Source organism: Perna viridis, chromosome 1 (assembly GCF_037379345.1).
Source record: "Perna viridis isolate PV_CMFRI_1.1 ecotype Kerala chromosome 1, ASM3737934v1, whole genome shotgun sequence".
Taxonomy (NCBI): domain Eukaryota; kingdom Metazoa; phylum Mollusca; class Bivalvia; order Mytilida; family Mytilidae; genus Perna; species Perna viridis.
Genome location: NC_142445.1, coordinates 40,596,348 through 40,619,615, shown reverse-complemented (window position 1 = coordinate 40,619,615; position 23,268 = coordinate 40,596,348). Strand labels below are relative to the sequence as shown.

The window sequence follows — 23,268 nt, the reverse complement described above, 5'->3', positions numbered from 1 at the left end:
GAACGAGGCGTGTTAAGAGTAACAAAACCTTGATGTGTGACTAAATATAAGCGTTGAATGGATGCATTAGACGCTGAAGTTTGTACCTATTAAACATGAAGGGTCGTCACTGAAGGAACCTTCGCAATGTTGCTGACTTGGTACAAGTATTTCCAAAAGGAAACTTGGCTTAAACCAGGTTTTATTAAGCTAAACCTCCCTCTTCTAAAATGGTTCAATTTTCGGTATATTTAAAAAAAACGGGTAGCATGAAATCGCCACCTATCAAAATATGAAAAATCAGTAATCAAAACAGTGTAAAAGATATGACCAATAAATAAGTAAAAATAAATATCAATTTTAATTGAAGTAGGAATATGTACAGTATTCATTGTAACTCTGTTATAGTGAACGGTGAGAAATAACCAAAAAACTAGAGGCTCAAGAGAGCCTGAATCGCTCACCTAGTTAACCATTTGCTTATTTGAAAAACTTGAGGAATGAGACAGTTAAAATCATCTAAATTGTCAAATGCAAGAAATGCTTTTCATAGCATTTTCATGGCCTGAATCACAATTTTGCTAAAGGCAACAATTTTTGATTTTTTTTTCAAAATCCTGTCTTATGACCCTTAAGTTCTATTTTAGTATAGGCAGCCATATCTATTCACGGATTAAAAATCACAACAGTCATTTTGAGCACAATACACTAAAGAACTATTGTGCTTATTTTCATTCAATGATCTTAAATAGTTTTAAAGAAGATTTTCGAAGTTGTACATGTGAAAAAAAAACAACAACAAAAAACTGTTTCAGGGGTCGTAACTCTTACATTAGTCAATGAATAATTTTGAAAATTTCGGCATATGTCCTTCTCATGATGCTGAACAATTTTATTCATGCAAGAAATTTGCTAAAGACAACTGTTTTTGAGTTATTGCAAAAAACTGCCATCTGACCCCTATGTTCTATTTTTAGTAACGGCTGCCATTCTTTTTCATGAATCAACAATCCCAACATTCATTTTGTGTGGGATACCCTAAGAAACATAAATGCCAACTTTCATTGAATTCTGTGCAATGGATTTTGAGCAGAAGATTTTCAAAGTTGCACATGCGAAAAATGCAAAAAAACTGTTTCAGGGGCCGTAACTCCTACATCAGTTAAGCAATCGTTTTGAAAATTTTGGCATATGTCCATCTCTGATGCTGAATAATATTACCTATGCCAGAAATTTGCTAAAGGCAACGGTTTTTGAGTTATTTGCAAAAAACTGCAATCTGACCCCCTATGTTCTATCATTAGTAACAGCGGCCATGTTTTTTCATGGATCAAATTTCCCAACGGTCATTTTGTGCAGAACACCCTAAGGAACAATCATGCCAAGTTTAAACCCTGTCAGTCCAGTAGTTTCAGAGGAGAAGATTTTTAAAATATATCCACGACGACGACGGACGCCAAGTGATGGCATAGGCTGACTTAGCCTTCGGCCAGATGAGCTAAAAAATACAATTAGAATAACATGATACAGACACATCTTGAACAGATTGTATTGTGAAGTCATGGTCATAGTACTATGTAATAAGGGTACAAAGACAAGGTGAGTACTGGCACTATTACATAATCATCACCCGAGATAATTTCTTAGTAGAGTGTGGCGCATTTAGAATATTTACAAATAACAAACAATGATACATTAAAAAGAAAAAAGAAATTCGCTGAGCTCAGCATGATACGACCGCGATGGTCAAAAACCCAATAAAAAGTAGTAAAACAGCTTATTCTTCACTTTTCTGTAGTGAAAAGTGAATAGTGAACTGTACTAGTACCTCCGTCTGGTATCGATTGCATGACAAATAGCAAAAAAAAACAGATATTGAACAAAACATGTTTTCTCAGATGCATGTGTGTTTTTTTAACACTGAAGGAGACTACATTGTGCTCATCACAAACGCAACAAAGTCAGAAATATGACCAAGGGGTATTTTATGTAATAATGTTATGTAATAATTTGCTGTCATGTAGGTAAAAATAACCTTCTTAATATAGTAAAAATCAACGTAATGTTAAATACCTTTAATAAACTGCAACTATATTATATATGGATCATGATATGATGTATTATTATATATAATTACTTTTTTCTAATGAAGAACTATGCTTTATACAACACTGATACTACTTTAACATGTAATAGAGTGAACCCCGTCCAATCCGAACCCTGAACAATATTAAAACCTGTATAAGCAAGACATTTTTTTGAAGTCCCATCATTCTAAGTAAAATGTATTTTGAAACTGTACTTGTACTGGTAAATCGAACATCTGTCTAAACTGGTTCTCGTTTGTAATGTATCAGTCAGCCGGGAACCAGCTTACTGTCTAACCCGAATCAATTCAAAAAAGGGGTTCGGTTCAGAGAGGTTTCACTGTATGTGGATTTCGTGAATTTCGCTGTATACAACTAGTCGTATTTCTTACATATATCCATTACAATGAGAGCTACAAAACTCATAAGAAATTTATGTAGCACTTCGAAAGCAAAGAAACCGCCAGATAAAAGTCCTGAAACGTTGTACGGCGCGGTAAATACGCCATATATCAAAGCAACCCATAAGCTTAGTTTCATAGCTTCTTTCCGAGTCCTTGCAGGCCATTTTGTACTGAAAAAGAAAAAAATAAATACAACGAAATATACAATGTTTTTAGGACTAGAAAGTGTCCTCTTAGTAATGCATTTTCTCTAAGTATTAGAAATATAATTCGTTAAGCCGTAAAAGGAAATCCGATTATGCATAGTCAGCTCGTTTCATAAAACAACCAAAAAAAAACTATACTACTGAGGTTTTCTCATTTCTTTAAGGGGACGACCATTAGATTCTTATGGGGGGAGCTGGCAGATTTTGAAAATATATAATCTATCTCTGATTATGGTGGAAATAAATAATCTGACATGATCATACCAGAAAAAAAAAATACTCTGACTTTACAAATTGTTAGAAAATAAATATAATAAATGAATATTAAAAACAAATTTGTTTACCTCGGCAAAACCTTTCAAAAAAATTGCAATGTGTAGTTGAATATAGCAATTATAGACTTCATTCATATACACAGATATGCGAATTTGTCCCCTAAAAAGTCCCTCACAACATTTCCTGCTAAATTTGAGACATATTTCAGATCAAGGAATGCCACGTGTTGGATAGAGTAGAGACTTTGCCTTGTATTATAGAGAATGAACTTCATTTAATAATGTCTTTACTAATAAACATAAAAAAGTTTTGTTTTGATATAGTCAAGAACGCGAACCACATATTCAGGTAACCCGGATATGCACATTTAAATTTTCGTAGAAAAAAATAGACTCATTTATGAGTATGGAAAACAAATAATCTAGCCAAGGTTATGATAAAATAAATAATCTGGCTTGCACCAGGGTGGAAATAAAATTTCTGACCTGAAAAAAATTGCCAGGCTCCCCTTAAGGATGTAATGGTCGTCCCCTAAATAATCAGTTATTTTAGTAAATTTTGATGGTCACTACATGAACATATGACTAAATATTTTGCAAACCACTCAATTTACTATGTTCTATGAAATGAAAACCTACGCATGTCCAATGCATGCAGTACTTAATCGTGTGACATTTGCATTGTATGGACATGTGTTCAGCCACGTTTCACATGCACATGTATGCTAACTATGAACAGCCAGAATAGAATGTGACATTTAATTTTGAAAGTTTACCGACACAGGTGATGGAACCGGGAAGTTTAAACAGTTTGTTTGTTGGTTGGGGTTTAACGTCCGAGCAGCAATATTTCAGCCATATTCAGACGATGTAAAAGAGACCTATGGCAAGCCAAAGTGGACAAAAATTAGCATTTTCTAATACTACAAATGATTTTTTGATATTACAAAATCATTTTCTAATATTACAAAACACTTTTTTAATAATAAAAAAATCATTTTTTAATATTAAAAATTCAATTGAATTTCTAATATTAAAAAGCTATTTTTGAATATAAGAAATTGATTTTCTAATATTAGAAAATGGATTTGTGATATTCAATGACGATTTTTTAATATTATAAAATCATTTTGTAATATTAAAAAATGTGACTGATTTCCTAATATAACAAATTCATTTTCTAATATTACAAATTCAATTTGTAATATTACAAAATTTGTGATATTTTATAATATCACTAAATCATAAATTTATATTATTAGAAAATGAATTTGTAATATTGGAAAATAAGTGTTTTCTAATATTAAAAATTGATTTTTTAATATTACAAATTCATTTTCTAATATTACAAATTAGATTTCTAATATTACAAATTAGATTTCTAATATCACAAAACACTTTCTCAATATTAAAAATTCAATTGAATTTCTAACATTAAAAAAACGATTTTTTAATATAAGAAATTCACTTTCTAATTTTAGATAATGGATTTGTCGTATTCATGCAGTTGCGATTTTTTAATATTAAAAAATCATTTTGTAATATGAATAAATGTGACTGATTTTGCAATATTGCAAAGGGATTTTTTAATATTACAAATTTATATTCTAATATTAGAAATTTATTTTCCAATATTACAAATTTATTTTCTAATATTACAAATTTATTTTCTAATAATACAAATTCTATTTGTAATATTATAAAATGTGTGATATTTTATAATATTACTATATCAGGAATTTATAATATTAGAAAATGAATTTTTAATATTACAAAATGAATTTCTAATATTAAAAAAAACGATTTGTAATATTAAAAATTCATTTTCTAATGTTACAAAATATTGATTTTTGTCCAATTTGGCTTGCCATAGAGACCATTATTGTCGGGGTCTTTCATAGCTAGCTTAAAGGTGTGTTTAGACTTATTGAAGAACGTGTATTGACCTCTCAAGGTATTTACGTTTTGGATTCAACTGATGCTATTGACCATTACCGTATTTCGGGTTCGTTATCCTATTTGTATTGCCATTCACAGTCTACGTGTCCTCGTAGACATTTTAAACATATAATATTTTTTTAAAAACTTCTCATCTGTCTGGTGATCTCCTGAAGACAGTCGGTCCTATCTTGCGAAAAAGTGGGAGAACATACATTAACATGCATCAAATCGGCATTCCCGAATTGAGATTTCATTAGGTTGGTTATACAATGTATATATTTTTTAAATTTCTTCCGTAGAACTGTAACAGCTTTTTTATTTACTATGTATCACTACGCTAGCTTATATGCTCTTCTGTATAGGTTGTAAAAATCACAGCGCATGTGAGTCCGATGTACTCTACCCATTTGTGAAAAAGGTTGGGGTATAGAGAGTGGCCGTAGTGTAAAGCGTAAAGTGAAATAGCGAATATACCCTCTTGTGCAAGAGATTGATATTTTTATAAACTTGACTATGTGATCTTTAAAAGAAGAAATAACTGTTTGAAGTTTTATCTTAAATACCGTGTACCTTAGCATAAATGCATACACCATATATTTAGATTAAAATAAAACTTTTTTGCATATGTATTATAAGTGTTTGATTAAAGTCCATATCGTCTACCCTATATCGTCTACCCTATATCGCATACCGTGTATCACAACCCTTTACAGACCATACTTAAAGTATGGTTAAAAACTATGATATAATGAACATGACATTTCAAAATCTGTATCGCATGCTGGGTTTATTCCTCGAATGCCAACATCCTTTGATCTACCGGCAATTAACCTGTAAAATTTTGTTGGCCTTCAAGGAATAGGTGTCAGTGGTTATCACAACAAAGGTGCATGCTTATCAAAACATTCATATTAATTAACAGATAGGTAAATTACAGGTGACTTATTTCAGTTCATATTTCAGATAGTTATTCCAGTTGTTATAATCTGTTTTTTTTTTTATTTGTTTGTTTTTTTGCTGTTTCTACTCATGCATTTCTTCATAAAATCATACATGTACATGTACAGCACAATAGACTTTTGAATTATTTTTGTAGTCCAATAACTTGAAGATATTTCAATCGATCATTCAAGTTATGTAGGAATACTAGTACTGGAATAGTTACTAAGTATGAAGTTTTTGTTCAGTTTAATAACACAACGTAGAAGATCCGTTTTTGCTGTAAGTGGTTTAAGGACTATACTCTTATTACTATAAATTGATATCACATGAGGCATAAAATGTAGAAAATAAATGTATTCATATTAATTAGTTAAAACGTTAGAATGATAAAGAATGAAATAAATCATTAATATAAAGTTCCGAGTTTGGAATAATGTTTATTGAATTTCTGAATTTCTTTAATATTTTGGTATATGATTAATACATTTATTTAAATAAAAGTAAAAAAAATGTTAAAATTTTATTATATTTTTACAAATTTTAATAATTTAATTTTATTATATTCTTACACCGCATGCTGTACCAACCTTCGACCTATATCACCCCGCGGGCCGGTGACACTTGGGGTGATATAGGAGTCTGGCGGTTGATAAAGCATGCGATACAGATTTTGACATGTAATATTCAGAATACTATCACATTTGTAATATCGGCAAATATGGGTGCCTCTGATAACTCTTTGAATAGTCTTTTATAACTTGTACTTTAGGATTGGGTTAAATTATTATTTATTTTTCATAATTTCATGCGTCTCTACCATTTTCATAAAAAAAATTGGGCAGGGAAAATAAAATGAATTTTCTCAAGATACAAAATCTGAAAGTGCCTCGGCCTGAGATTCATGCACCCACCTTATTAAGCGAAAGTGACGCGGTTTCAAAGAGACTGATAAGATTCTAAAACTATACGCAATTACTCTGTTTTGTTTGACATATATTTGATGGACAACAGGGGAAAATACACCAAAAAAAACTTACTCTTTAACGAATTTGATAAGGACGACAGAGAAGGCATCACATGCTATTGAAGTCCAGTAATATCTGTAACTAAAGATGAAGAACCACGGCACATAGCTTGCAAATACTACATAGTTGAGTCCAAGCACTGCTGCGATAGCGACTAACATAGATTTACTGAAAGGAATGGCTGCCATTGTGAGCTAAAAATCTGAAAAAAAATGACAGAAAAATATTTCTCGTTAACATTTCTTTGCGAGAATTCGCAAATATTTACGCTTTGTACTTAAACAACAGAATACACATCTATAAAGTTAAAGAACTGTACGCAAATTCTGACATAAATTGACCTCTAGGAAATGTAAATAAACAAATTTACGTGTTCATACACACAGCGGCATTTTAGAAGCACTATTGAATTTTTCATACTTTTGTAATTCCTGCACAAAATCTAGGTTTATGACTGAAAATTATGTAGCTTTATGTCCACAATCTGTGCCTCTCACCAATCGTTGCTAATTAAAAGATAGCACACTAGTAATATCTAGATGTGGCAAATTCTCGGTTGAGTGGCAGTAGACATATTTACAAAAAATAGTGTGGCAAATATTTATGTCGATCGTTAAATGAACTATTTAAATTGACTACGTACATACCTCAATTGTCAATTCAGTATTCGGTTAATCGGTTTTCTATCGATCCAATATTCTATATCTGGTCAAGTTATTTTATCCTTCGGTCAGTTATGAGAATACACTAATAGTGAGGGGTCAGCAGTCGGGACTGTGTATTATTAACAACGGGTCATGAATCATTAAACTATGTACATCTTGTCAACATGAATAAGGTTTGTTTATATCGTTTGTGATGGTTGTTGTACAGCCGTTAAAATATTGACATAGCAGCGGGATTTTGGAATCTGAGGACGTTCAAAATTTGACCATATCGTTCGTAAGCTAAATGTAGAATATGTTTTCTACTTAAAAGGACGTTTGCTGATCATATTCAGCCATTTCTGTCAGATTTTCGGACTTCTCTGTTTCATTCTATTTTTTATATTATTCTGTTTTCCATTTCATAGCATTAATATTTTTTTGCTCAGTGACCCCCATAATTTCGTCAAACACATACACCTTAAAATGTTATTTGGGAATTATTTTTATGAAACACTTGTCATTTCATCAGCGTCTTTAATAGATATAACCTAGTAAGACAAAGCCTATGGAAAATCTAGAGAAATCCTTTCCCGCCAATATTTATCTTAAAACGCTTATATCTCAAAAACAAGCAACCTGACCCATCTATTTGTTCTTATATTGTTCTGGCATCGGCTGTTTTAATCTTAGCCTTCGCTTACGTACCATATCTTTGTTCGGGGTAATAATGTTGTAACTTTATTGATGCTACATTGTAAAGTTCGTCATTTATTGTTTAAAATAGAACTACTTAAGGCTGAAATAAATAAAATTCCCTGCTCCCATCAAGAAAAAACTAGAATTGTGGTAGGTAGGAAAATTATTCTGTTTTGTTTAAATGTACGAATGAGTTACTTGGTGGTATGGGCTTCATAGTACTTGAGTCAAAAATTGATATTAAATGGCATTAAATAACAATAAAGGCACAAAAATACATGTAGTTAAGGTAGAGGGAAAGACATGTTATTTTATTATTATTTGTTTTGTTTGCCTAATTGTTGTACTGTTCAGCCATTACGTGTACATGCATGAATAAGAAAATCTAATTCAAATTGGATTGGCACATAAACTATGCATTTAAAGACAAGTATATTGACCTAAGGCTATATTTAGCTCTCATAATCATGGGGTGTCTTCCTCGAATGCCAACATTTTATATGTTATCTATTCCTTGAATGCCAACAAAAATATTTCAATAGATGTTTATATTATAACAATAGGTGTTTTTATAACAATTAAAATGTTTTATAAGTATTTAACTGTGGAGATTAATATACCTTTTTATATGGAAAACAGCAGATTTTTTAAAATATGTAAGAATATAATAAACTTGAATTATTGAAATTTGTAAAAATATAATAAAATTAACATTTTTTAAACTTTTATTTAAGAAGTGTATAAATTATCTACAGAGATATTAAAGAAATTTAACATTATTCCGAACTCTGAACTTATTTCATTCTAACATTTTAACTAATTAATATGAATACATTTATTTTCTATATTTTATGCCTCATGTGATATCAATTTATAGTAATAAGAGTAAAGTCCTTAAACCACTTACTGCAAAAACGGATTTTCTACATTGTGTTCTTAAACTGAACAAAAACTTCATACTTAGTAACTATTCCAGTACTAGTATTCCTACATAACTTGAAATATCTTCAAGTTATTGGACTACAAAAATAATTCAAAAGTCTATTGTGCTATACATGTACATGTATGATTTTGTGAAAAAATGCTTGAGTAGAAACAGCAAGAAAACAAAACAAAACAAAACAAAACAGATTTTAACAACTGGAATAACTATCTGAAATATGAACTGAAATAAGTCACCTGTAATTTACCTATCTGTTAATTAGTATTAATGTTTTGATAAGCATGCACCTTTGTTGTGATAACCACTGACACCTCTTCCTTGAACACCAACACAATTTTACAGGTAAATTGCCAAGACAAGACAAGTCATTTATTCTCATAAACCAAATATAACAATGGTATAGAGAAAAAAGAAAGGAAAAGGAGAGTGAGAAAAAGGGAGAAAAGTTTATAAAAAGGCAGACAAAGGTTACAAACACACATATACATACACTATTTACAATACATCAGATTATTTAGAGTTCAGCCAAGAGAACAAATTTCTATATTAATTTTACGGATAAATTTACAAACTTTTTCAAAACAATTTTATTTTCTGATTCCAAAAGGTTTTTGAGTTTTAGCGTATTTGGTCTTTGATATATATTTTGGCTAATATATTTCTTCCTATATTCATTGAAAAAATTACACTCCAGTAGATAGTGATATTCATCCCCAATTGAACCGTTATTACATTTAATACATGTTCTGTTTTCTCTTGCAATGTTATTCCATCTGCCGGTTTCAATTGGTAATTTGTGATTTAGTGTTCTAAATTTACAGAGTGTAAATATATCCTTGTCATCCAATATATTTAAGTAAGGCTCTATCTTTAAATTTTGTTTGAACAATCTGTAATTTAGAGATTTCGGTGAATGTTCTACTAAAGAAGACCATTCTTGAATAAATTGGTCACGAAGTCTAGTTTTGATCATATCTGTCAGAAGTTTTGTATCAGTCGGATTTTGGTATAACCAAACATTTGCATAACCTGTAGTTTCAAAAATTGATTTAACATATATCATCCAGCTAAAATTAATGTTTTCTTCTTCTGATAATTTAAATAAAAGTTTATAACAGATACTTGTAAGCTTAATGTCTTTTGCATTTAATAATCTAGACCAGAAAGATATCATTCTGCACTTTATATCAATTTCAAGAGGATATAAGCCAAGTTCCCCATAAACCATAAATGTAGGGGTAGACATATTTAGTTTAAGTAATATTTTGTAAAAACGCAGTTGAATTTTTTCCAGGATATTTGTACATTTACTAAAACCCCATACCTCAGATCCATACAAAAGTATCGGTTTAACCATTTTATTGAAAAGCTCGATATGGCATTCTATTGATAAATTGTGCTTTCTACCTCTTTTTAATAATGCGTACATCGATTTTGTCGCTTTATCTACTTGTTTTTTAATCGCTTTATTAAAGTTTCCGGTTCTATTAAAAAGTATACCCAGGTAATTAAACTCAGTCACTATTTCTACTTCTGACCCGTTTAGTGTAAAATGTAGGTTTTGCAAATGTCTACCTTTTGAGAAAATCATTACTTTTGTTTTTTTCTACATTCACTTTTAGTTGCCAGTTATTACAGTAATCATTGAACTTGTTCAACATATTTTGTAGATGATCGGCTGACTCCGCCATCAACACTGTATCATCAACGTAGAGTAAAACGAATAATTTCAATAATATATCTAATTCCCTTTCTAGAGTATCTGTAATGCTAGCCAAACCGGTAATATTCTCGTTTTCAAAGAAATCTTGTAAATCATTTACAAATATAGAAAAAAGAAAAGGGGAAAGATTTTCCCCTTGTCTGACCCCCATTTCACACTCGAAATAATCTGATTTACAATGGTTATATGATACACATGATTTGAGATTTTGATACAAGTTAAAAATAACATTATACATTTTCCCATTGATATTACATTGTAACATTTTATACCAAAGTGCATCTCTCCAAACTTTATCAAACGCTTTTTCAAAGTCAACGAAGGCACAAAATAGTTTTTTCTTTTTTTGTTTAAGGATTTAGAAAAAGGAATATAGAGTAAATATGCTATCGGTTGTAGAGTAGGACTTACGGAAACCAAATTGATTTTCTTGTATTAGATTTATTTCATCTGCGTAATTGCACAATCTTCTGATCTGCCCTCAATATAAGTTTACATAATAGCTTGAATATAACACAAGAACATGCAACACTTGAACAAATATATCTCATGTACATTTATTCCATAAGTAACTGTAACATTAAGCAAAACAAAACGGCACATGTAGTTCTGACTCGACAGTACAAATCTTTTTAGCAATTGACTTACTATGAGCAATTCGGTAGGTGTTTCTAGAAAAGGAAAGGACGCTTACACTACCGGTGCACCTGGTCCATGCTCCAAGCTTTTAGTGGAGTCCGAGTTGCCCATTTATTTGTGTTTCTTTTTTCGTGTTATTTTGGTTATTGCGTGCTCTTAGTTATGTGTGTCTGTTTTTCCTGTCTATAATCATTATCATTGGACTGTATTCTTTTGATTTATATCCTCTCGAAATTTCTCTTTAATTTACAATTTGTAGATAGGTGGTATATAGGTTCATTTCACATTTTCAGCTGGATGATTTTCTCTTCACAAATTATCGGTCAAGTTTACAATGATCAGAGTGTTAAACGCCTCCATGAGTTGACCAGAGATTGTTAATTTCTGCCATCTGCCGCACAGCAGTTGATTGATCAAAGGCTATTAGATTAGATATTATTGATAATTGTAAAATGATGGCACACTTTTGGAAAACCCATTTTGGGACGTATGGTAACACACTTTCTAAAAATGTTTCATTACAAAACAAGTACTATCTTTAAAAAAAAGATACTCGACGCAGTAAAATTTTGTTTCTTTCACTTCTAAGTTTTTACATTCCTTTCAAGTAAACAACACATGACACGTCATTTCAAATTTAATTTCTATACAGTTTTTTCGTACGCCACTATTTTATCAGTATTTGGCCAATCGGGAAACAGAATTGCGATCAGGTGACTTGCGTTTCCATGGAAGAGTGGCCTTAAGGTCAAAGGGTAAAAAGCGAAACTATACCGACTGCGTCGGAAAAACAAAATGAAAATTAAAAACAAAAAGACAGAAAAAAAAACACTATAATTACGGCATGGTACATGCATGTAGCCAATTCGATAAAAATGATATAGACGACACGACAGTCATCTGTTTTCCATTAAACATAAACATATATTTGTATTGAACGCATAATTGTGTTCAATACCTAACGAACTAGTCTGCAAAATTTGAGTTCATATTTGAAAAGTAAAAAAATAAAGACTTAGGCAATATAACCATCTGATTGTATGGAGGTACATGAGGACAAAAGATTCATCCGATATTTTTTTTTTTTTTTTTTGTAGTAAAGTATGACTGATACCATTTTGCTTATCGAAACGAACAATGACCTAGTATTTGTGATAGCATAGCTAGTGCTTTATAGTAAATATATCGGCAACAAAATACCGAAGCGTCGGCAGCGGGATGATTCAAATACATTAAAATACAACAACGTGACCTAAGCATGAAAACATGAGACGATTTACATACACAATGTAGCGAATTGAATGAATAAGATTACACTTGGGTAAAAAAATGAAGATACTCAGTGAAACATGACGTGAAACAAAAACAAAAAACAAAAACAAAAAACTAAAGCGGTAGCGATATGAACTCTCACAAAACACCGGGACTGACACCAGGTGCTTAGCACGTCCTGCTCCGCCAGCAGCAGTTGCCATACTGCAAGTGAATATAATCCGGTCATAATCTAGCAACGGTAATGCAGAAGTGACATGTATCAAACACTATTCACGCTAGTGCGAAATCATTCATTTCAAATAAGTATCATGATGTAAGGTTAGTAAATAACATGTAAATTTTGGAAGGATATCAGGTTTACATTATAATTATACGCCATTATCATTTTTTTAAACAGCCGGACTTTGATCTTGAACTAGTAACCTATACCTTTGTATGACAAAGTGCAGTTTACCCGACATCTGTTTCGTGACAATTGGAGTGTATCTATATGAACAAAACATTAATGTCCTTAGAAACATTTTTGTACCTACATTTAGCTCATATTTAGTCAAATAATTTCAGGCAATCGGAACTCTACTCGGTCATTTCTGCTACACTAATATAGTACGTGGGGTGAGATAACCTCCAGTACACCCACCCCACTCATCAACCAAAATATGATTTTCAGGAATCTATTTGTCGCCAAGAAAAATAAATTGAAGCATTTTTGTGTTTTATTTCATCATTTTTTATTTATTTATTTATTTATTTATTATTTATTTTGCTTCTTTTTATATCTCGCGTTGAGGCAAAAATTTTTTTTTCAGTTTTTTTTATTGTACGAATTTTTTTCTAAGAATCGAAGTAAACTGACATATGTATGTATCATCATGTAGGCCAATGTCTCGGCTTTACAATGGTACCATGAAAGTAGCGGTAACACTTAGGGTTTGGGGGTAAAATGAAAAAAAAATTACCCCTAACCCGCCGAAAAATCGCTTAAATTGACATATTTTTCAATGTCAAAGCCTTCAGTAAAAAAATAGCTTATTTGGTATTTTGGTATTTCTGTTTAATATTATCACAATTTATACCTCTGGGATTCTTTTGGTGAACTTTGGCGATTTTCTCAGTCATAATTTACCCAAAAAAGCAAAAAATTGGATTTTCGATTTTTCGGTCAAAAGTCAAATAAATTCGACTCTACAAATTATTGCTCAACTAAAACGTCTCAAACTCGATAGATAATTTAATTTTTTTACATAATTAAATCACTAAAAACTAATTTTCAAGAGAGAATTTCAACAAATGTTAAAAATATTACACCTACCCCTAGAAAACTGGTCTCAGTATCAAATTGAATTATCACTCACAGCATACTGACACCGTAAAAAGCTCATATTTTGGGCATTTATAATTAAGATAATGATGCTCCCAACATATCTGATTAATTTAGGATCTTAGATTTTCTACTTTTTATGATTGGGGTTAAAATTTACAAATTATAGCCTATATATTTACACATGGTAATTGACTCGACATCAATTGAATCATCCTTGAAATTATCAAAGTAAATATTGATTAACACTTGACTGATAAGCAGGAAGGGATCCAATTAGCTCGGACATGATGGTACGAGAACACAATTAATTCCCCTTGGTTTTCGTTATATAGTTCCAACTTTGGTAGTAGGTACCTTCCACATTTTTTCATATTTTTACTGGAAACTTGTCGGCTAAAGTTTTGCCTCTAATTGGTAGAAAATAGGTTAAAATTACATGGGATTTTTTTTTCATTAATCAATTCTGACTAAAAGTTGTGATTTGGTTCAGTGGAAGGTTTTAATTTAGGACTTTTAACTCAGCTCATTTGTCTTGTTTACCCCATCTCCGAGTTATATGTATTAATTTCAGAAAATGATGGTAAAATTTTCTACAATTTATATATAAAATCCTGTTTGCACATATCTTTAGGCCAGAGAAGTTTTATTCAGTTTACGCTGGTGGAATTTTTTTTAATCTGCTCAAATGTGTGTATTGAAATGCACTTGAAAATTAATTGTGGTCTCGTGCCTGATAATGTCTTCCGATACATGTCAAATTTTCTGATCAGCATCCTGGTTTGATAGGTAGATACTGATAAACACCATGCATATATATGAATGGGCTACATAAATGCATTACATATATATGAACGGGTGTCTGTTTTTCATTGTCAGAATATATGAATGGGGTGGGTATCAATTTTAGGGGCCGCACACCTGTACCCTTTTACCAGTTAAGTTAACCCCCACCCCCGTGTAAAAAGACAGCAAAACGTCAAAAATGGCAATACTCCAATTTGAATAAACAAATTTTCACAGTTTTTATCACGTATAAATTTTAACTTCAGTTGCTGAACTCATTTATCGATGACAGAATTTGTCTAAATAATGATTGTTTTTAGAAAAACAACAGCGGACGTTAAGAGAGATGATAGCTTATCTGCCCCTGAACTACCAATCGAGTTTTGAGTGATCGGGCGCATGTGCGTGCCAGTATCAACTGTACCAATGTAACCATAATACTTAATGATGGGCGACGTAATTACAGTCGGATAAAAAATGGGTTACTTTTTAGACGTCTACTTTCACCTAAGAGGCGATATTTTCGTGGACAACAAGTAAGGTTGTCGAGAAATTTTCTGTAAGAATCTGTATCAGTTCAGAACTTTTCTTTCTAGTATCACTTTGCTAATCCTGATATGTTAAGGCTTATGTCTTACACCCACTCGTTGCTCAAGATTTCAATAGTAGAAAAAAATTCAATAACTCGGACAGAGAGTGCAACATGAGAATACAAAACAACGAATTGAAAAACATATTTTGCTCTTTGTCCTATTATTCATTCAGATCGAGTTAATAACAGAAATAAAATTAGTCATAAGGCCCCATTAAAAAAAAACAAGACAATGCAAACTATGAAAGCTTTTCACACGTAACATTAATATTATTGGAATAATCATTATCAAGTTTAAGCAAACATTTGTTAAATTTGAATATTTCTTTTGTTTCATTGGTTAATAAGTACGTAGAACAATTTCGTTTCATAATGGTCTTAAAGGAAATACTGACAACAAAATGTGTTGCCATTGGCGGATCTATGCATTCCAAAAAAGATGCCCCAATGATTTTCATTTTATCAAAACATAATCAAGGAACGTTTTCGACCGAAGGGAGAGCTCCCCTCCTTGGATCCGCCTTAATTCTTATATCCTATTGCAAGAGAAGTAAGTGTGGTCGAAGTCCATTAAGTAAATTCAGACGTATAAAAAAGGGCATCGTTTCAGATATAAGTTTATGTAAAACTTAGTTGCACAAGTAAGTCTCGTTAGTTTGTTAAGGATTTACGTGTATGTAAGTCTGACCAGTGTTTGTGAAATGATACCTAGGGTTACTTTTGGAACGCCTGCTTTAAGCTAATAGGCGATGTCTACGTGGGCAACAATCAAGGTTGTTGAGACATTTCTTATAAGAATCTAAATCTGTTAAGAAATCACTTTCCATCTGCACCACGAAACTGAATTGTTCAACATGTCATAGTTTTCCTTTCCTCTTTCGTCTACCCCGGACTTGACATTTTTTTAGCAACTCGGCGGGTGTTTCTAGAAAAGTAGGGGACGCTTACCCTACCGGTGCACCTGATCCATGCTCCCATTTTTAGTGGAGTCCCAGTTGCTCATTTAGTTTTGTTACTTTGTATGTATTATTTTAGTTACTTATGTTTTTGTTGTGTTTGTCTATTTTCCATGTCTGGTCTTCGTCCCTCCCTGGATTACATTCTTTTGATTTCCGCTAGAATCTTGCAATTGGTTCCCGTGATTACTCTCTCTAATCTAGATTTATTTAGATGATAAATTAACAATTATTTCTTGCACTCAATAGTTGCTCTATGTCATATTATTCAGAGTTACTAACAGAAAAAATGGTCATCAGACCCCAATTTAAAGAAAGGCCAATTCAAACTATAAAGGCTATAATCAGGTTATACTTATATGTACAACAGTAAAACTGGTAGTATTATTATCAAGTTAAAGCAAACATTTGTCACACTTTGAATTTCATTTTAAAAGTTGATTTTGCCTACAGTTCTGAAAACATATAAAAATATAGCTTGCATATAAAAGAAAAGTTTATTCAAAATTGTAAGTAATTGAAATCTATATATTTTAAAATAAAACATAGTCGAAGTTGTCAAAATAGAAATTTGAATCTCACAATATGACCAGTCTAACTAAAATTAGCCCCTCCGATTTTAATTTGTTTCGCCGCAAGGTCTAATTTTAATTAGACTGACAATATGACATACTGTCATGATATTCCAGAGGCGGTTACATATTGATTTTTTAAGTAGCTGTCCATGTAAAAATCAGGCAGATCCTATAAAATGGTTGGCACATGGTAAATTTTATCCCACTGAATTTTTGTTCCGATTTAATGTTTATATCATATGTATGCAAAATTGTAAAAAGATTTTTTAAAACGACAATGGATGGTTCGGAAAACGATTTCTCAAACAAAGCAACCAAATTTTGCACAGATCCGTGGATTTTTTAATTACTTTTGTTGTTGGGACCTTTCAAAGCTAACAATGTACTTCAAGGTGTGTTAACACTTGTTGAAGACCTTTTTGTGATCCCTGAAAGTATTTACTATTTCGTAGTTAGGTTATATAATGGTGCATTTGATACCTTTCACCTTTTTTATGGCAGATATTTCATGCATTTGAAGATGAGGACAATTGACCAATCGAACAGACCTTGCTTTGTACTAGATTAATACAATGAGCTAGATCTCCTTATATTTAAATACCGCATGCTTGGTGGAGAAGCAGTGACTTTGAAATATTCTCCGGTGTGACTCGGCCAGGGATTCAATCGAGAACTTTCCATATTGATGTAGAGCATATTACCTGGAGACAACAGGGGTGATTCAGGTTTAAAAAAAATTTTCTAGGGACATTACAGATTGAAAGAATGATGGAATGACATGCATCTCAGCATGGACGCTAGGGTGATAATAATGGGAAGAAGTCAAAACAAGAAATTGTTTACCACAAATAATCAAGTAATAACCATTTGAGGACTAATGACTTAATAAGCTCATAATAAGAAATGTGTCTACTAAATTTCATGATGCAGTGACCTCATTTTCATAGAAAAGTATTTTACTCATAGGCGTGACAAACTAAAAAAAATATAAAATGTAAATCCCATTAATATATTTATTGGATATTAGCAGGTTTATCAAGAACAATAAAACAGAACACATCATAGATTCATTATGACAAAATATATTAAGGTAAATCAATAAGTTTCATGATAATATTTTTAGTATATATTACATGCTTCAATAAGATTGTCATGAGTTTTGCGTAAACCGTGAAATTTTCACAGCAATCTTAATTTTGTTATTTTCATGATAAGATCTGTAATGCAAAAATTAAACTAATTCTAATATTTTCCTTGAAAATTTAAGGAATGACCCTAAATTTAAGAAAGCAGATTAATCACAGATACTGCGAAAAAAAAGACACCACAAAAATTTCCCGGTTTATGGATCAATTTAAGTCACAGTAAAGTTGGATATTTCACAACAGTGAAATCAAAAGTGTTCATTTCAAAGCCAAAAAATACTGAACATAAATAATGCATAGATAAGAAAGGGAAAAAAAATAAATAAGCAATGCCTCTTTACTATACAATTCAGGTATCTGGCAATATTCAACATGGGCAATGGATTAAAATGAAAGGATAAAATGTACCTGTAAAATATATTACAATCTTAATATTCATAACAGCATAAAGCACATGTATTAAAGTGCACACTAAGCTTAACGAAACACAAGTTTTACACTTTCTTTAATAAAAGGCAATATGAAACAAGAACATCATTACACCTGTAGTCCTTTTCACAAAAAAAAATCTTAAGTGTAAAGTTATGACGTCATAACAGATCAAAGTACAGTGATATAACTTACAACTAATTCTACACAAAAGATTTTTTGTGAAATCATATGAAGTCTACAAAGAAAAATACTGGCCTCCTATGAATCAATGTTTGGATATTTTTTCAATTGTTTATTCAAGATAGATTACTGTGAAAGTACATTAATCCGTGGATACCAATTTTCGTGGATCAGGTGGATCAGGAAAGAAATTTAAGTTAGTGGATTTTTGAATTCGTGGATTTGAAGTTTTCAGTATACACATCAATGGCAATCTCCTATTCTTTGGGAACCAAAGTTCATGGTTTAGACAACCCATAAAAACCATGAAAACTGGTACCCAAGGAACAATAATACTTTTACAGTATATCTCCTAAGGTAGTCAAATAGTGAAAGTAACAGATGACAAATCGTTCCTTAAATGCAGCAAAGAATTAAGTAGCAGTCTTTGTAAGAATCATGCAAATTCTTTAACATATGATACACCCCAAAAAAGGCTGCACATTTTTGTTTTTGTTATTAAGTTCCTTTATGGGTCTATATTCATTCATTCCAAAATATGCAGGCTATCACATTTTGCATAATTCTTAGCTGGAGAGCTACCATGAAAAAAGAATTTTATTCCATGAATGAATTAATTACTTTTAAGAACAGGCCCAGAATGAGGCCATTAATTGATGTGGTACTGATGACTCAGCACTTGGCAGTGGAAAACCATGGTATAGAATACATTTTCAAATTAATATCACAATGTGTCCATGTGTAACATTAAAGGGTTAATCCATGAATACTGGGGAATATTATCCATCATAGAATGTATATTGCATTCCTAAACTCGTGCAATAGAAAATTCTACTCAAAATAATATTTCCCAGAATTCATGCAAAAACTCTTTTATTGCATGGCAATATAATTAAGTCTTGTACAAAATGAATTTTGTTACAGATAACATCACAAATTATAACTATAAATGTACTAGTGCAATATGGCAATTTTTTTACACGCTGATGTTGCATTGGTTTCTATGGGGAAATTATACTGCAATACAAAATCCCAATGTGCAACATCAATACAGAAAAAAAACATCAGTTTTTCATGCCTGACAGGTTGAGATGATAATTATGTTCTGTTGTGACACTGAAAGCTGGTGTTATTTTGTTTATTGGCAATGTCACAACTAGTTGGATGTGATGTCATTGGAAATTGTGTTCAAGTATCACAGCAGAAGCCAGAGTAAAATAAAAAAAAAAAAAAAAAAAATAGATAAAGTGATGCCCCCGCATTTAACCTTCATACAGCTATATCATAACTCATAATTGTAAAAAGCACTTTGTCAGATGTGTTATTGTGTCTGTGAGACACAAATGATGCCCCCGCATGTGGTTTTTAGTAAAACTCAGCATAGCTGAACGAAACTTAAACTCAATCTGTAACTAGTCATGGCAGACTCACATACCAAAAACCAGTCAAATATCTTCAAGCATTTACAAAAAAAAAGCGAAAAACTATTATTTCAATACAATTTTTAAAGCGCAGGGCCCATTATTTTGGTAAAACTCAGCGTAGCGGAATGAAACTTTAACTCGATCTGTAACTAATCATGAAAGACTCGCATACAAAAAATCAGTTCAATATCTTCAAGGATTTCCAAAAAAAAGTGCGGAAAACTTATGGGATGGACAGAATTACGGACGGATGGACAGGGGTAAAACAATATGCCCCCCAACTTGTCTTTGCAGGGGCATAAAAACATTAGACAGCAAGAACACTGGAAAATGATATAAAGTTGCCAATAAATCCAAATCTTGGGCTAAAATATTTAACAAGCAAAAATTATCTAACTAAATGAAAGTTCATTCTTAATCAGCATTTTGCCTGGATAAATTACTGAAACAATTTCAAAACCAGTTTGTGATAAAACTCACAAAAACAAAACAACATGACTTCGTCAGTTAAAATCACACATCACAATCTGCAAGGACGGACATATTAACTCTAGTCACAGATGTCACATGGTCCTAAGTAAAACACTGCTATAATTTTGACTTTTAAAAATACTGAACACATTATACTCTTAATTTGTTCAACTCGTCATATGAGTCTTTTCCCAGTGCCAAATGCCAAATACACAATGCATCCAAATATGCACACTCCAGCAGTTTGATTAAAAACAGCAGCCCAACTTTTTGTAGCTTCTAAAATGTGACCAGCCATGTAAACTCCAACAAATCCTGCAATTAAATTTAGTACAAGTCTGTGTAAGAACCTGGCAAAAAGGGAAAATTAAAAAACATATATATAATTCAAGTTTGTTTTTGCCTGAAAAACATAGTCTCCCTCGTCCCGCAAACTGGATCCACTTGCAGAGTCAATCCCGGCCACAGAACAGCTTCATAACATTCTGTTGAGAGGTTGCAGAGATTTGCGCTAACCGTTTCAATAGTTACAGAGATTTTGAACTGACATAACTCCTACAAAAATTAAGGTATCAAAATTCCTGGTAATATACACAACAACATATGAAGTTCTTGGTACAAACCAAGTTTCGGAAAATTTGGTACAGCAGTTTCAGAGGAGTTGCGCTAACACTTTGTAACGGACACATGGACAGACTGACAGACAGATGGAGAAGCCAAAAAAAAAATAAGCCTCCCCACCAAAGTGGGAGGAGACATAAAAACCCAACAATCTGACAATATACTTTTACTCAAGGAAGTCTTCTCTATTTGAAATGACCCCTATTCATTCTCAAAATCGCTGGACACTTTGAGGTTTTTTCCAATTAAAATTTTGGAAAATTAAGGTTTTGAAAGAATTATCTGTCCCTAAAATGTTCATCTGCAGTTCATTTCAATGAATATCAAAACAATAAGGAAGTCTTTGTCCTCATTCCTTGATTCTAATGGTACACATAATAAAATTAAACTGTTGAAGTGGTGGGCTATTTTGTGTACTGTTTCATCCACTGACTGATTCTTTCAGTAACTGACATTTGATAACTTCATTTGAAAATTGTTTATTTCTTCCATATATACGTGTATGATCTCTACATGTCATTTATTGTAGTTATATTATTTTTTTTGTTATTTTAACGTTTCATTTTTAGGGTCACTGTGGTAAAAATACTGAAATATTTCACACAAGAGTTTGAACAAGTATAAGCCCTATTCATTTATGATGAAATTTTGAACAGGAATATATAATATGCTCCACATGGTGCAGCTTGATACAACCACAGAGGTAGAATCATAAACAATTGGGGAGACACCATTCAAACATGATATAGGTTGAACTTTGATTTGGATGAGACATTTGACACAGCATTATAATTTGACCAGAATCAAAGTGGTCCCTTTTTAGGTCTTAATACTTAAATGGTTCCAGTCATAAATCCCAACCTATCTTTTGGGGTATGGCATTTCGTGGTCTAATTTCAAAGATATCTATTCTCTTGCACTCAAGTCAACATACAAACATCAGAAAAAATGATTGTTTTTGGCCCCTATTTCCTAACTGGTGCAAGTTACAACCCTAAAAATTAATCCAGGCCTTCCTTTGATTTATATATGGTGTTTTGTCCTTTTTGTTTTGTTTTTCTGTCTACTCTTAGTCCCTGGATCAACAATTTCCTGTTCCTAGTTAAAATCCTGGTCACTTTACTTTTACATGTCAAGGAAACTATGGGTATAATACTTTCCAAAAATTAAATTACAACTGACCTGGAACAGCACCCGCCATATTCATTATACCTGAAAAAAAATATCACAACTCAATTTTACAACAATATTGAAAACCTACACATGTTTGAAACTATAACTGTTAAACAATACAAGGACATTGCAAAAGTATTTAGGAATTTCATCTCAAATATTATTCTTAATTACACTAGCTGCAAATGCAACATGAAATTAAAACGTGGCTGGGCATACCCCCACTCATAAAATAAGTTAACATCAGACAGCACTCAAAGTCACTTACAATGTATGCTCCATCTATATAAAACCATTCAAGAAATTTGAATCCATCTATTGGCATCTATAGGGAGATGAGATAATGTTTGGATAAAAGGACTGAATGATGCACAGACAAGATGATTTCAATAAACAACCCATTCGTTGAGTGGGGACATAATATAGATACTGAAAGCTATTTTTGTATGCCCTTTTACTGCATAGCAAAGAAAAGACTTTCACTTCAATACCTTTATGAAGTAGAAACATCCTTTTAAAATTTGAAGTTTTATTTGCAATCAAGCAAAATGAGATTTCATTGTACACAAATTTTAGTTTGAACTCAAGTTTGAATACTTACATCCATGTAAAATTTGAACTTACCAAACACAGAACCAGCATGTTTAGGTGCTATATCCTGTGGGTTGACAAGAATACCACTATTGTGAAAGCCGCAGCAGGCCACAGCTAGAGCCATACAGAACAAGGAACCACTAAATGATGTCATGTATGATATAGATATTAACCCAAAAGCTGTACCACCCAATGCTATTGTCTAAAATAAAATAT

The 23,268-nt window shown here is 31.8% G+C and overlaps 2 protein-coding genes across 4 annotated transcripts in view; both read right to left on the bottom strand.

Moving 5' to 3' along the window:
- Positions 1-317: 317 nt before the first annotated feature.
- On the bottom strand, positions 318-7,866 carry LOC148628764 (uncharacterized). Of its 2 annotated transcripts, none has more exons than XM_088564738.1 (3): positions 7,507-7,866; positions 6,872-7,061; positions 318-2,640 (listed from the first exon to the last, which is right to left on the bottom strand). In XM_088564738.1, the coding sequence occupies exons 2-3, from the start codon at positions 7,045-7,047 to the stop codon at positions 2,442-2,444; spliced, it is 375 nt and encodes a 124-aa protein (XP_088420864.1). In that variant the 5' UTR covers positions 7,048-7,061; positions 7,507-7,866; the 3' UTR covers positions 318-2,441. The 2 variants fall into 2 exon arrangements, with proteins under 2 accessions (XP_088420864.1, XP_088420863.1); XM_088564737.1 differs by lacking the exon at positions 7,507-7,866 and adding an exon at positions 7,280-7,420.
- Positions 7,867-18,011: 10,145 nt separating this feature from the next.
- The window catches only part of LOC148628763 (voltage-gated purine nucleotide uniporter SLC17A9-like), a 29,990-nt gene continuing 24,733 nt past the window's right edge, over positions 18,012-23,268 (bottom strand). For both annotated transcript variants that reach the window (XM_088593944.1, XM_088593936.1), the window contains exons 10-12: positions 23,083-23,254; positions 22,468-22,497; positions 18,012-20,979 (exon numbers count right to left, since the gene is read on the bottom strand). In XM_088593944.1, the coding sequence (XP_088450070.1) occupies positions 20,840-20,979; positions 22,468-22,497; positions 23,083-23,254 (342 nt within the window). In that variant the 3' untranslated portion in view covers positions 18,012-20,839. The remainder of the gene's footprint in view (positions 20,980-22,467; positions 22,498-23,082; positions 23,255-23,268) is intronic.